This window comes from Anopheles coluzzii, chromosome 2 (genome assembly GCF_943734685.1).
Source record: "Anopheles coluzzii chromosome 2, AcolN3, whole genome shotgun sequence".
Lineage (NCBI taxonomy): Eukaryota > Metazoa > Arthropoda > Insecta > Diptera > Culicidae > Anopheles > Anopheles coluzzii.
In genome coordinates, this window is record NC_064670.1 from 37,892,287 (window position 1) to 37,908,017 (window position 15,731).

Sequence of the window (15,731 nt, forward strand, 5' to 3'; positions counted from 1 at the left end):
TTTATCTTAATTACGGCACTGTTATAGCGAAGAGAATTTTAGAATATAAAAGTAAATTCTGTATCGTGTTACAGCAACGAGCTCAAATGAGTAATTTCAAAAAATTAGCTACAAGAGTATCTTGCAGGAGATCCAAAATAATGGTCATGAAAATTTAATGAAACAGGAGAGCAAAATTAATTCCATATTTCCACCTGCCAGGAACAATATTTCCATGATCGTGATATGGAAGTTGAATGAAATAGAAGTTCAAAAGTAATTTCTAAGACGTTTAAAACTTGCTAAAAAAATATAGTTACAAGTTAGTGATTGTAGTAATCAAACAAGGCAGATTGATTTTCTCATCTTAAAATAAAAATAATTTGATAGACAACTGTCGTTGAACTAACATGATATTTTCGTACAAATTATCCAAACTTGTATAATAACTATCCTGGGGAACAACCCATTGATTCCATTATTATTATTCATTCTTTCGTGGTTTTTCCTTCCAATGCGCATATCGAAGAGCTGCTCCAAACACATCAAAACAAAGGCCCAAAAATGCACATGTGAAGAAAAGTTTTTTTTTTTTTCAAAAATTACTAACCCCTTAATTCAACCTCAAAGCTACTTGACCTACATGCGGAAAATGCTCTTAAACGTCGTTCTCAAAGAATCCTCATAACAAACACAAACACACCAACACATTTCCTGCAGAGTTCTTTCATCATGTTTCTCTTTGCTGACGTCAGCTAAAACACAACCCAACCTTGGTATGGGAACATGCCATCCCGCGGCAGGTGGAAATATTTTTATTTATCCACTCCCAAAACCAACCGGCACTCGGGAATGGCATTGCGGGACTAATTTCTCCTACCAAACTGAGCAGATATTTTCTAAGGCTTCACCAACACCACTGCCACACACTGCCACAACACCACCAGCACAGTACACCGTAAAGGCAAGCTTAAATAAAGTCATATCTCCACCTGGGAGATGGTGGAAGCGCCCACCGGTGCCGATACCGGATCTTTACAGCGCTATAAACTGTAAACCTTCTGCGTTCCGTACTCCCGTGCCGCGGTACGCCGGGTGCCATCGGGCGTATCTACTACAGCCAGCACACGAGTGCTCGGAAAGAGTTGCATCGCTTACCGTTGCAATATTTCGAGCAGCTGAGTGAACACCGGATCCACACTGCGACGAGATTGTACAGCGTAGAAAAGTGTACAAGAATCATGAAGCTAAGGTCACACAACTCCCGCCACCGTTCATCGCTTTTGCTTGCATTTTTTTTTTTATTTTGTTTGTCCCCGAGGGCTACAAGAATTTGCCGATTGACTGGAAGCGAAGCATAAAATAACTGGCGTACAAATAAAATAAAATCTGTGTAAAAATGTAGCTCAAACATAAATACACTCGACATTGCCGGGCCAAAGGGAAGATAAAAACCGAGCTTAGCCAACTTACGACATGCCGGTGTGTGGAAAGGAGGGCGGCCAGTGGCACCATCAAAACGTTGCAGGACTTCCGGTTTCCTGTTCGTTTGGTACGCCATGTTTTGGGCCAGCCTGCAACCGTCGACAGTCGTCTCAGAAAACACGGCCTTTGATTCAAAGAGCAGATCATGCAGGTGTATGTGTGTTTTCTTTTACACACACATATATGATTAAACTGGCAACCAAATCGAAAATAGATCCAGATGGAGAATAAAATGAAGTAAACGCAGCAAATCGGTTGCTATTTGATTTCCAAACTCAATCCACTCCGGAAGCGACGCATCGGTGAGTGAGTATCAAGGCGGTGGGAAGGAGGGCAAGCCATCTCTCCAACCACGTGCTTCCGCAACACTGGCCACCGAGCTGCATGTGTGCCTGAGTGTGAAGCGCAGCGTTAGCATTTTCCCATCGCTTTCTTCATCCGGTACCTTTTGTATCTTGCCATTTGGTTGGAACGATTTTTTCCCGAAATACAATCAATATGTTTTATTGAAAATTTATATTTATTTGGCTTCGCCTTTCGGCCCATACTCGGCCGACAGTGCCAACGGGCTAAAAGCTTGTTGAATCGTACGTCGGCAGTACGCTTGGATGCGATTCATGAACTTTTTGCGAACGATTTAGCACGTGGAACGGGCAAAGATTTGGGGGAGATCAAGCGCCTTCCTCGTTTCAAGCGAAACAGAGAAAACTGGGCAGCTTCATGCTCGTTTTTTTTTCTGATTTAAGTAATGCTAAACGACTCATGCATATTTCATAACGCTTTCCACTTGTCGCATGAATCGATTCGATGCACTCGCCCCATAACCGGTACAGACATTCCTGTAATCCAGTCGCATACTAATGGTAAAAAACCGCCGGATGGATGTCATGGGTTGTATAATCGTTCTATTTACCTTTCAGATAGTCGATTGTTGAAATATTACTGCACATTAAGCTGCTTGATTAGCACCGATCGTGGTGATATGTCTTGAATAATTGTCAACAGCCATTGGACTACATTTGGACATTTAGCCCGTTTACCTTTGGTTGCATTTACTTGACCCAGTTCAAAGGTCATAGTTTAAATGTATTGCTCTCCGATAACAATCTAATATAAATATGCCCATTGCATAACTGATGTTAGCTTTATTCTTTCTCAATATTCTCTCCCATCATTCACTCAATGCACCCTCGGGCCTTGTTCGAAAGTGCGTTTCATTTGAGGAAGAACCATAATCATAATCAAAAAATTCTTTTATTTATTGCGTAGGGAAGTACATTCTTTCTCGATCCAATTAAAATACTACTGACAAAACATAAGCATCGATTGACTTCCTTCTCTAGCACATACCGTTTTACTGTTTCCAGCAGTATTTATTCCCCGTGAGTGGAATAAAATATGTATTCATAACGACTGAGGATATTTTTTTAATGAGATGTGCGACTGGTGCTTTTGATATGCTCTAGCATGCAAATTACAAATCGCAACAAATATTTGCAGCCTTCCTACTATTTAAAACAAATCGATATTGTAAATATGATTGAAGTTGTTAAATTCTATTCCTCCTGAATGTAATTCCATGAATTCAAAAAGCATTATAACTCATCCAGTTAGCAACCATATTCACAGCAAATATTTAAGCAAAAGATATTCACTATTATCTTTAGGTCACGTTACTGACTTACATCCTTTTAGTTTTGACTTCATAGATTTTATCATATGCCTGCCTGAAATAATTTTAGAAGTTGTCTCAAGGAGCACTTAAAACTATATTTGTTATATAAAACAATTATTTGTTTTAAAATTAACGGTGAATCGAAAACCTCTCTCAACTGAATACATTATAGGCGTATTGTAAAGCGTATTGTTTTACCTTATTGTTAGTACCAGTGGCGGATTTTCCTATAAGCGGACTGAGCGGCCGCGGGGGGCCCCGGCCTGAAGGGGGCCCCGAGCTAAACTTCCATATGTTAGATCACTTTTATAAGCGATTGATTTTTTGTTAATAATGCACAAACGAACGGAAAACTAAATCATTCTCAAAGTAGTACATTCTTACAAGTAAGTGTGTGGAATGTGTTTATAGCAATTAAAAGTTGTTACGAACTTTGGAGATAATTTTTGAAGGCCAAAACAAATATTACACACTTTCGCATACACTCTTGCATATTCAAAACAATAAATCCTCTCCTGACAATAAAACATAAAGAAGCTCCTGGGACGATTAATTTATATTTTTTAAGAACTTCCCAAACGGTCTCGATTGCAAGGACGAAAAGACTACAAATACGCAAGAGCAGGATAACAATTGTCGGACGCTTGGAATTCAGGCACATGTTTTATGTATCTGTGAAACAGGAAATCACACAAGCTTTGTATAGTGGCTTTCACTGCTTATGTACATGAATGAGCAAACAAATGTTTTGCAAACTCTGCTCTAAAAATACAAAAGTATAAATAAGTAAAATTCAGATTTTTGTCAGGTTTTCCAGATATATCTTTATCTAGATATGCCTAGATCTGTACTGAAATTAGGAAAGTCTGGAGTTTTAATAACTACAGTTTATCATTTCATCGTTGATTGATTCATTTCAATATAAAAGACTCTTAGCTTAGAAAAACGATCTAATGCGTACTTGTGTTGAAAAACTACTACAGAGAATGAAATGCTTCTTTACTCTAAACCAGGGGCCTCCAAACTTTTCAGCTCGCGGGCTGCATTGCTTCAAAAATAACTATATTAAGGGCCATTTTACGCTACCTTTAAATGATGAGTGAACGTTTAAATCTCGTTTTTACAAAAAAATACTAACGATAGGCAAAATACTACAACAAAATACTACTAATACAGTTTCGTGTTACTAAAGCTTGATTTTTGTCTAAGAAAAGTAAAAAAATACATTTTTATTTGAATAAGTCATTATTACGTAATATTTATATTAAGTCTGGCAAAGTCATCGTGGGCCGCATTATAAGCTCTCGAGGGCCGCATGCGGCCCGCGGGCCGTAGTTTGGAGACCCCTGCTCTAAACACTAGTAACACTAGTATAGCTAGTATTTAATGTAGTTTTGATGTTTGCAATACCGGAAACAACGATGATGCACATCCTAAAAATATGCAAAATATGTTAGCTTGATTACACGAAGACTATAGATGCTATTAAAATAATTAACTAACTGCCATAAAAAAACGACAGAAGAAAATTAATCCCTAACGAAATCAGGATGACATATTTGGTATTCGTAACGAGATATTCATAAAAATGCGATATAATTTTCTGGACTTTTAAGGAAACCAGGGGCCCCAATTCTATCCCCCACTTAGGGCCCCGAGAAGGATAAATCCGCCTCTGGTTAGTACTTATGTTTAAGAAATCGTAACAATTTAATTTAAATAAGGAGCTCTTTCACATGAAATAAGGTCCAAGCACATGAACATTCGCAGCACCTTCTTCCAGCACGCACCTCGCTTCAGTTACACCTGGAGATCACCGCAGCAAACACTTTCCCAGATCGACCACGTTCTCATCGATGGAAGGCACTTCTCGGACATAATCGACGTAAGGACCTATAGAGGAGCAAACGTCGACTCAGACCATTTTTTGGTTATGGTTAAGTTACGCCAGAAACTGTGCGTGGCCAACAAACTGCGCTATCAGCCCACCCCAAGGCTCAACACAGACCGGCTGAAACAAGCTGTTGTGGCGAGGGACTTCGCAATCGCGCTTGGGGAAGCGCTGCCGGAGGACACCACTACCGAGGCGATGTCTCTCAATGACCACTGGCGCATGGTGGAGCAAGCCATCAGCAGCACGGCCGAGCGAACAATTGGCCGCGTGACCCATAACCAGAGGAAGGAATGGTTTGATGATGAGTGCAGGCGAGCACTCTCCGAGAAGAACGCCGCGCGGACCCGCATGCTCCAGCGCGAGACCCGGCAGAACGTGGAAGACTACAGACGACTGAGAAGGCAGCAGACCCTACTCTTCCAGGACAAGAGGCGCGGCTTCGAAGAGTCGGACGAGCAACTCATGCAGCAGCTATCCCAGTCGGGGGAAACTCGTAAGTTCTACAGGATGCTGAATGCGGCACGGAGCGGTTTTACTCCCATGACCGCTATATGCCGCAGTGAGGAGGGAGATATCCTGTCGGACGAGCGAGAGGTGATCGACAGATGGAAGTGCTACTTCGACAGACACCTGAACGGAGCAGATACCAGAGCAGACGCAGGAAGCAGAGGAGAGCAACCCTACGACAGCCAGCATGACAATGACGAAGTGCCCCCGCCATCTTTGGACGAAGTCATCAGCGCCATCAAACAGCTGAAATGTAACAAGTCAGCTGGCAGCGATGGTCTGGTGGCCGAACTGTTCAAGATGGGTCCGGAGAGGCTTGCCGTCATCATGCATCGGCTGATTGTTAGGATTTGGGATCAGGAAGAACTACCGGACGAGTGGAAACTGGGTGTCATACACCCAGTGTACAAAAAGGGCAACAGGCTGGACTGTGCTAACTTCCGGGCCATCACAGTCCTGAATGCTGCCTACAAGATCCTGTCCCGAATACTCTTCTGCAGACTTTCGCCTCTTGCTACAGATTTCGTCGGCAGCTATCAAGCTGGATTTGTTGGAGGCAAATCAACTACCGACCAAATCTTTACTCTACGGCAAATCCTCCAGAAATGCCGAGAGCACCAGATCCCTACGCACCACCTGTTCATCGACTTCAAGGCGGCATACGATACCATAGATCGGACCGAACTATGGAACACCATGCAGCAGCACGAATTCCCTGGGAAGCTGGTACGACTGTTGCGGGCCACTATGGACGGGGTGCAGTGCAAGGTGAGAGTGACAAACATGCTGTCAGAAGCGTTCGAATCTCACCGGGGTCTGAGGCAAGGGGATGGACTCTCCTGTTTGCTGTTCAACATCGCTCTGGAAGGTGTCATGCGAAGCGCGGGCTTCGACATCCGGGGCACGATTTTCACCCGAACTCTCCAATTCCTTGGCTTCGCGGATGACATCGACATCATCGGGCGAACATCTGCGGCGGTGTGCGAGGCGTACACCCGACTGAAACGCGAAGCCGCTAGGATTGGATTGAGGATCAATGCGACGAAGACAAAGTACCTGCTTGCCGGGGGCTCTGACCGTGATAGAGCCCGACTCGGAAGCAGAGTATCAGTTGACGGCGACGATCTCGAGGTGGTAGAGGAGTTCTGCTACCTTGGCACGATCGTAACTTCGGACAACAACGTAAGCAGCGAAATCCGAAGGCGCATTGTTCAGGGAAATCGTGCCTACTACGGGCTCCACAAACTCCTGCGATCCAGAAGACTCCAGCAACACACGAAATGCGCGATATATCGCACACTGATACGTCCGGTGGTCCTCTACGGGTACGAGTCCTGGACTTTACTGACGGAGGACGCCAATGCACTCGCCATTTTCGAACGGCGGGTGCTAAGGACTATCTTTGGCGGTGTGTGCGAGCACGGCGTGTGGAGAAGGAGGATGAACCACGAGCTAACTGAGCTGTTTGGCGGTGCAGACATCCTGACGGTCATCAAAGCCGGAAGGATACGCTGGCTGGGGCACGTGATGAGGATGCCGGACTCATGCCCCACCAGGAAGGTGCTCGTCAGCGACCCGTTCGGCACGAGGCGTAGAGGAGCACAGCGAGCTCGCTGGCTGGATCAGGTGGAGTCGCACCTGTCGGAAATCGGATGCAACCGTGGTTGGAGGACTGCAGCCCAGGACCGAGTTTCCTGGAAACGAATTGGCGACCTGGCCATGTCTACGAGACGTGCTCATTGAGCAGGCCAAGAAGAAGAAGGAGCTCTTTTTTAACTTTTGATGCATCGACATTCTGAAAGATCAATTATGTTTCATCATTTTACATAGATTATATTGTAAAATTTTACTAAACTTTGCTTCCAAAACAAGCATGCCAACAACTCTTTTCAAGAACATGGTTTTGCTGTTCATGTTGTTATTGATATCTGAAGCTGTTAATAACCAATGATTGCACAGTTAGGCACTCTGGGTATTATCCAAAATAGGAGATAAAACTCTTCTGAGAAAAAACCGTAACATACGAGGACAGTCAGAAAAAGTTTATGGAAACTGTGTTAAACTCATAAAATAGGGCAAGAAATTCGAATTGAGTTACCGTTGATTAGCATACTTTTTATGGTAATAGTTAATGATTCAATTCTCTTTCAAATATAAAAAAAAACTACAATTAATCATTAAGGCTCGTTTTACGTGGCAATCGTAAAAAGTAATGGAATTCGTTTAATATGAAATTTGTTTATATTTATATATGTATGCAGTGTGAGATTTGCAACAAATGTTTAATTAAATTTGTAACTACCAACTCACGTTCAACACACACCTTCATCCATCGAGATGATTCTGTGAAAATACACAAATGGCAAAAATATTCCCGGATGTCCGTTCCCCAACAGGTTTGCATGGTGCAACAGCTGATACCGATGAATTCTGAATGGAAGAAGGCTCTGCCGGAAGGCTAACGTGAAGGTAAACAAGTAAATGTAAATTTTATTCCGTTGTAATGCCATATGTCAGTGTTGTAAAAGTTTGGCTTTCCCAGCCGATACCTTTTTCTGACAATCTTTTTGAAAGTATGGTTTGCTTAATTTTGCATTATTTATTACGTTTACCAACAAAAAAAAATCAAAATACCGACACAAACTTCATTCTGAATTCATCACCATTTATGTGTTTAATGCTTTTTATTGTAAAAAAAACCCTCAAACGTTCCCGCACAACTTCTGCGTGCGATTGTTGCCACATTTATCGTGCTCATTTTCAGTGCCTTTATCTTAACTGCCATATTTTACTGATCGTGTTCATCGTAACCGGATGATTTCGCAGCATAAACCAGTCGCCCAGGCGTCGCCGATGGTTTTTGTTTTTTCGCTGCCATCTTACAAACCATTCTTAACTCATCACTCGCGTTTCGGTTTGTGTCGCATGACAGCCCCGTCCCGTTCTGCAAACAGACAGAATCAACAACAGCATCGTTGGAATGCGTTTAATGCCGTCTGTAAAAAAATAAAGTACCCCTTACCCGCTGCTCCTGCTCTCACGCTGTAAGTGGCATCCACGCGAATGGATATTTGATGGTGTATTGCTTGGTAGATGGATAGATATTTATTTTTCTCAAACGCCCTTTCATCCCGTTGGCCCACTCCCCGGACGGCTTGCGAAGTTTGGAATGATTTTGAAAATTTCATTTCCATCCTGAGAACCGAAAACGATTACTACTTTGTCGTGCGACAGGATTGGGGCAGTAATATTGGACGCTCCAACGCATTCTGTCGTCTGAAACCATAAAATGGACAACACAATGGTACTGACGCTCGGGCTGCCGGTGGTGCACATGCACTACATCCTTTGGTTCATAGTCTCAACAGAGCAACAGAGGAAAGCGGCTGAGCAGCGGAGGTAAAGGAAACAAGACGGTGTCTCGAAACAGTACCTTTTGGCATGGTGGGGTCACAGGCATTCCGCAAGCTAACGGCAAACCAAGCCACTTCGGCTGTTATTGCCGTTATTTTATTATCATTTTTATGATTTTTGCTACGGTTTCAGTGTGAGTAGCTAAAACATGGGAGCCTTGTCCCGAATCAGACTCCACTTGCAATGTATTTTGTAGAGAGGTGGGACACAAGCAGAACCTTGTCTTGGGTAGTTTTAAAAACAGTGGTTACACAAACTGATCCACGGTTCGCAAACTTTGTTTTTGGGAAGTTTTGTGACCGAACGCGATGCTGCACACAACCGATCGAAGTGATAAAATTTAAAAGCTTTTCGTTTTCAAACGATTTGCGTTTTACGCGCAATCTTTTGCAATGGCAATCAAAGCGCGATGTGCTTGTTTCTTGTTCCCGTGCGCACAGCAACTGAAACACAGTGTCACTGCCGTAAGATGGTGAAGAGGCAAGCTTATACCGAGAACGATGCAAGTACTTTGTAACCATATTGTTTAATTTCTAAGTATACAATTACATATTTACCGAAGAATTTTAAAGAGATTAGTTAATTTCGCCATGTTAAAAGGCTGTGCAACAAAATTTCAAAGAACTTTTTTCTTCTGAAGAGTACGCCGATATTATCGGCCTCGAAACCCATTTAAAATCAGGAACTGTTAACGACCCCTTACGCGACCTAAATGCCAAACCAATCCCATACCGGCCCTGAAATCAACACATTACACATTCTAGTTCAGGAACCTTTCATGATCTCATTCCGGTCTTGGATCTGATACTGAACCTATACCGGCCGTTGTATGAATCATGAACCTATACCGGTCTTAGGGACCCATACCAGTTTTTGGACCGATCATAAATTAATATTGATACTGCAATCGAGCATGAACATATACCAGTCCTGAAACCTATCATGTACCCATATCGGTCCTAGAACCTATCATGAATACATACCGGTCCTGGAACTGATACGGAATCTCATACCTGTCCTAAAGTTGATAATGATTTCATACTGGTAATGGAACCGATAGTAAACCCATACCTATTCTGGAACTGATAATGATCGCATATCTGGATTCTGGAACCGACGATGAACCCATATCGGTCTTGAAACATTGGAACTGAATCTACTTGGAGCAGATCTTGAACCATACCTGTCGTGTAATGAATAATGGACTCATACCGATTAGGTAGTCCGGGACTGAACCAATACAGTTCCAGTTCAAGTCCACAAACTATACAGGGTATCGAGTCATATAATGGAACAGTTCAATCGATTAAGAGAATGTTTCAAACCGGTAGTGGAATCGTGCAAGCATTCTGTAGAGGTTTGCAATCATATAATGGAGTGTTGCAACCGAGTTGTGGAGTTTTGCAAGCATACTGTGGAGCGGCTGTTAGACTATGGGTGCCAGTACCTGGTGGTCGCCAAACCATACCCAGGAGTCAATTTGCAGCGTAGGAATATCGGAGTAAAAGCGTAGGAATTTTAGCAGAATTTGTATATTGGTTTTATAATAATTTTGTAAAACATTTTCATACGGGTATATGCTTAAATTTGTTTTGCCTTTAGTAAACTTGAAACTTTATATGAGTGAATTTAACCATCGTGGATCTAGTTTTGTTTCTTGCAAATTACCTGTTCTTTCAATTACCTTAACAGAGAAATATAAACAAAAATCACTTTCATTCCCTATCAGTTGTGTTATTTTTTCATTTTGATCTGTCAGCTACTTCAGTTACTCTTCCTTCCCTCAAACGGATGGCTTGAGCCGAAGTAAAAACCTGAAGACCAATGGCATTTAATTAAAAAGTCATTTTACCAGATGTTTCCGTCACTTCCCATCTGCACGGGCAGTAGGAACAGAAGAGAATGGTGTAAGGCGGTGCAAATGAGTTTCCTTTTTTTAGCTGTCTCCGTCTTGTACCCTACCCGTGCAACACGGCTTTGCACACAGTTAAGTGTGGTCCGGATGCTCTACGGAGTCCACAACATTTCTTGCACCATTAGATAACCGTCTGCGGATGGACCAAAAACTAACTTATACTTTCATCATACTCGGCATCCGTGTTGCCCACTTGGCAATTCCACACCTTTGCTCCCTGCACCAACTCTTCTGGTAGCCGACAACACACACACACACACCCATAGTTTACCGCGGTTTGCGGAAATGTTATACTCAACTCTACTCCCTCATGCCAGCACACTGTAGCTAAACCGAGTCATCAAGAGACGTACCGCTTCCCTCTACAAATCGGTATCGCGATCAGTGGGGCTGGAAATTTCGGCACGATTTGCTCGAAAACCCGAAATTGTAAATCAGATACCAGATAAAATGTGCGCTATACACTCCGTCATATCTAACTACACCCGAAGGTGGTAGTAGAAGATGGTTGTTGTTGTGAGGAGAGCTTTCAACCAGGCTGCCCAGTCGCGTTGGTTGGTAATTAATAAATTCATTCCATAACTCGCAACTAAACAAATTTCAAAAACCGTTTTTCCATCCAACCGTACGCGTTTGGCCAGCTGTTCCGCACTTGTCAATGCTTTCTGGTTCACTCCCCCCCCCCCCCCTCAAGCCTCCATCCCCGCACCGCTAACCGCACCGGGAGTCGTGTCCTGTGCGGAGAGTAATCGCAGAAAATTGTCGGAACTTTCCACGCTCGGCCAAAAGTTGTACGCTTTCCCGCGGTGCGTTTTCCGGTGCCGCGCGCGCAATGCAAGTTTATTTCGCTAAACCATTTTCACCGAAACTCGACCAGCAGCTGGCAGCTGACAGTTTAGCATTTTGCCGTGCCGATTGCCAAACCTTGCCGTGCTACCTTCTCTCCCTTCAGTGCAGTCACCGCAAAGCCCTTCCCCCCCATCTTCCCATTACGGATACGGATGGAGCACATTTGCAGCAAATATGCGCCCAACTACGGTCCGGTAAATAAGCGCGAGCGATCGTATCGTTCCTCGGTCGGCCAGAGTTAGATTAAAGTGTTGAAGAAATATTAATTGCTTCCATCTCCGGCATTTCTCGCGCTTCCGGCTGCGATGTTTTGCAGGGAGCCAAGACTTACCCTAAAGATAACATCATTTGGTGGGTGGGAAGAGTAAAAATGGACATCTTAACACACGGAACCCGTCCAGTGACATGCACCGAATGCCACGGTGAAAGGGAAACAAATGAAGTGACACTAAAGTTTCTTTTTTTACTTTGAAACATCTTCGCAAGCTCAGAGCTATTTGATTTAAAGGATAGAAATACTGCACGGAAAAGTACCATTTAAGCACGATTTTGCTTAATATGTTGATCATTTGCTAAGGGTACGGCAACGAAACGAATGGTTCGTCATGATATTATTCGTGGACATGCAATTTGTTGCACTGAAAGGGTAGTTTTGGCTGTTTGTAGGATAGTCCTTGTCCTGAATTAATTGCACAAGCTAATAGCTTTCAAACATTTGTCCCTTGGCATCTTTTTTACCAATGTATTTATGTCTACCAGACATAATTTAACAAACAAGTGTGTGTCTGCTCTTTTTCTCAATAAAATATGCTGCAATGCCCCGGCGCTTTATTCACCGAGGTCAATAAGTTTTGTTTTGGACTGGTAGACTCTTGAATGGTCCACATCTAAACATCACAATTTGCTCATGAGACTTTAACTATCAATTCCAAAAATGACTCAATGGAAGAGAATGACCTCAAGCGTTACGATTTGTTGGGCGGAGCTACAAGTTTGTAAAAAAATATGATCGTATTACAAACGAGCTCTACACGATTTCCAATTTTTTAAATGACTGAAATGCGTCACTAGAACAAACTCCTCATTTTTAATATAACCCAACTACTTTCAAAATTCATCCATTCCTTCTTCTACTTATTCAGTGCCACGCATAAGGATAGTAAATCCTTGCTACGGGAGGACAGTGTATATGACGCTTGATCCCTTGACGGGCATATTATTTAGTCGTAAGAGTTGACGACTGTAGACTGCCGATGGGACTGCCGATCCGTTGCATACAGTCTAAAATTGCCAATTTAACATTACAGGGTCTCACTGACCAACTCAACATCATAAGCTTCATTTGCAATCTATACAATCGCTTTTCAACATATCCAAGTGTTTTCCTAATGTAGTTCCTTAAAAGCCAAGCCTGAATATTTAGATTACTTTTGTTATTATTGTCTTAAAACTACTTTTGCCCGACCCGAACACGCTGCACTAACGGAGCAGAATCGCTTATGCTTTCTTACACGTTATGAACCTAATTGCGCCAATTACATGTTACAGTTACAGCCAAACTTGCGGATGGCTCTGATCCGGTAGGTACGGGTCGAACCGCACATTACAAGTTTGTACCACGTTATCGGAAAGATGTGCAGGATTTACCATTCACCATTAGACCACCCATTATTACTTTATTTCTTATTTTGCAATGCTTCATTCTTATACTTGACATTGTTATGAAGTATTCACACTCTTATAAAACTTAATACACCACCCAAAATTTTTGTTTATTCTCTTACCGCGACTAGACTGACTGGCAATTATCACCGCTTACAACTTTGATTTAGTATTTTTAACCAGGTCCCTTAGCTCACGGCGCAATATTTTACCGCTCGCCGTCTTTGGAATTTGCTCGATAAACCGAACGCCACCGTACAAGCGCTTCTGCTCCGACACCTTGCTCGCGACAAAGTCCTTCACCTCCTGCTCCGTCAGCTGCTCGCCATGCTCTTTCACAACGAACGCTAGTGGAAGCTCGCCAGCACGCTCGTCCGGTACGCCGATAACAGCCGCATCACTTACCTTCGGATGTTCGAGCAGTATCGCTTCCAGCTCGGCCGGCGGTACCTGGAAGCCCTTGTACTTGATCAGCTCCTTGATCCGGTCCACGATGAAAAACTCGTGATCATCATCGTAGTACGCAATGTCGCCCGTGTGCAGCCAACCGTCAGCATCGATGGCCTGCTCCTTGCCCACATATCCTTTCATGATCAATGAGCCCTTAAAGCACAGCTCACCCCGCTGGTTCGGTCCGAGCGCACGGCCCGTCTCCGGGTCAATCACCTTCACCCACTGGCCCATGCGCACCTTTCCCACGCTGCCCGCTTTGTTCTCGAATCCGTCCTGCATCAGCACACCGAGCGTGGTTTCACTCATGCCGTACCCTTGCCGAATGAAAGCTACACCCAGTCGCTCCCGCACCTGATCTTCGATCTCTTTGCTCAACGGAGCCGCGCCACAGAACAGCGTCATCAGCGAGGAGAGATCGTAGTTGTCCACCATGGGATGTTTGGCCAGAAAGACCATCAGCGGAGGTACGAGTGTCATTAGATTTACGCGATACTTTTCAATACAGCTAAGAAACAGGTGTGGATCAAATCGTGGCATCACCACACACCGGCAATTGTTGGTAACCATATTCAGCAACCCGACACCGGCGACGACGTGGAACAGAGGAGTCACTGCTAGTGCTACCAGCTGATCGGGTAGCTCCAGCAGCTTAGCCGACTCTTTCGAGTGTGCGATCGTAGCAATAATGCTCTGATGCGTCAACTCAACTCCCTTAGGTAGGCCTGTTGTTCCGGAAGACAATACGATTAGCGCCACCTGTCCAGCCTTGTTGACTGGCTCCGGTCGATAGACATTTACATCCAACGGTGCATTGTCGAGCAGACTGGCGAACGGGATCAGCTCCGGATATTGTCTAGCGTCCGGATGTTCGCCACACAGCACAACGCGCGGCTTTGGGCCCTGTATTCCACGGAGCGTGTGCATCAGCTTTTGAAGCACATCGGGCGATATGAAGATAAGCTTTGGGTTCGCCAGTCCTATCGCGTGCCTTAGCTCCCCTACGAGAAAGTGTTAATTTTGTTATCGATTCAACCCTCTGCCGATAAGCGAATGCAACAGTGCCGTATATTAGCGACTTCTCACCTTCGACATAGGCTGGATTGAGCAGTGCCAGCGGAGCACCGACGAATATGCTACCAAACATCGTGATGCAATACTCCAGGCTGTTCTGGCTGAAGATGGCCACATTGTCCGTCCGCTTGATGCCTAGCTTCGCAAGTCCAATGGCAAGCCGCGCAGATCGCTCTAATATTTGGCTGTAGCTCAGTTCTTCCAGCGTAACCGGATCTATCTACGAAGATGTCACAAAGGGGTAGTAAAAAAAAGCAAATTCCAGATTAGAGCACGCGATGGTATACGTGTTGACACGTTGTTGACAATACCAAACCAATATTCGCCGGGCGCAGCTTCAACTCTGCAACTATCACCTCTCCGAGCGACCCATAGCGGTCCAGGTCAGTTGGGTCGGGTCCACCGTACAACACGAACTGGTCGTCCTCTTTGGTATGCATTTTCGCTATCGGAACACAAACGTTTCACTCAGTGCACGCGATGCGGAAGGTGACCAAAAACACACGAAAAAAAACCAAAACACACACATACACCAAAGCTCCAATTCGATTGGCCGCCCTTTGGACTGGACTAGGGGCACACGGTTAAGTTCCACGAGTGAGCTGAGGGGTGCGATAGGGCAGCAAAAACGAGCAAAACAAATAATCGCTCAACCGTCAGCTGCTATGTGCGGTGCGTGGCGTCGAGAACCGGTTTCGAACGCGCGAACGTTGCGTGACGAATGACGCCGGCAGCACCTGCGCACGCCGCGGTTAAGACGCGTCAGCTAACTGACCAGCAAGTATGTAATAGTATTGGTGAGGGTTGAAACTTCTTCACTATGGGAT

At 44.2% G+C, this 15,731-nt stretch overlaps 2 protein-coding genes across 2 annotated transcripts in view; one reads left to right on the forward strand and one right to left on the reverse strand.

The window, feature by feature from the left end:
* The window catches only part of LOC120951499 (uncharacterized), a 188,187-nt gene that overhangs the window by 72,587 nt on the left and 99,869 nt on the right, over positions 1 to 15,731 (forward strand). The window lies entirely within an intron of this gene.
* LOC120950948 (luciferin 4-monooxygenase-like) lies at positions 13,051 to 15,665 on the reverse strand. The gene is made up of 3 exons (XM_049605664.1): positions 15,216 to 15,665; positions 14,917 to 15,124; positions 13,051 to 14,831 (listed from the first exon to the last, which is right to left on the reverse strand). The coding sequence occupies exons 1-3, from the start codon at positions 15,342 to 15,344 to the stop codon at positions 13,534 to 13,536; spliced, it is 1,635 nt and encodes a 544-aa protein (XP_049461621.1). The 5' UTR covers positions 15,345 to 15,665; the 3' UTR covers positions 13,051 to 13,533.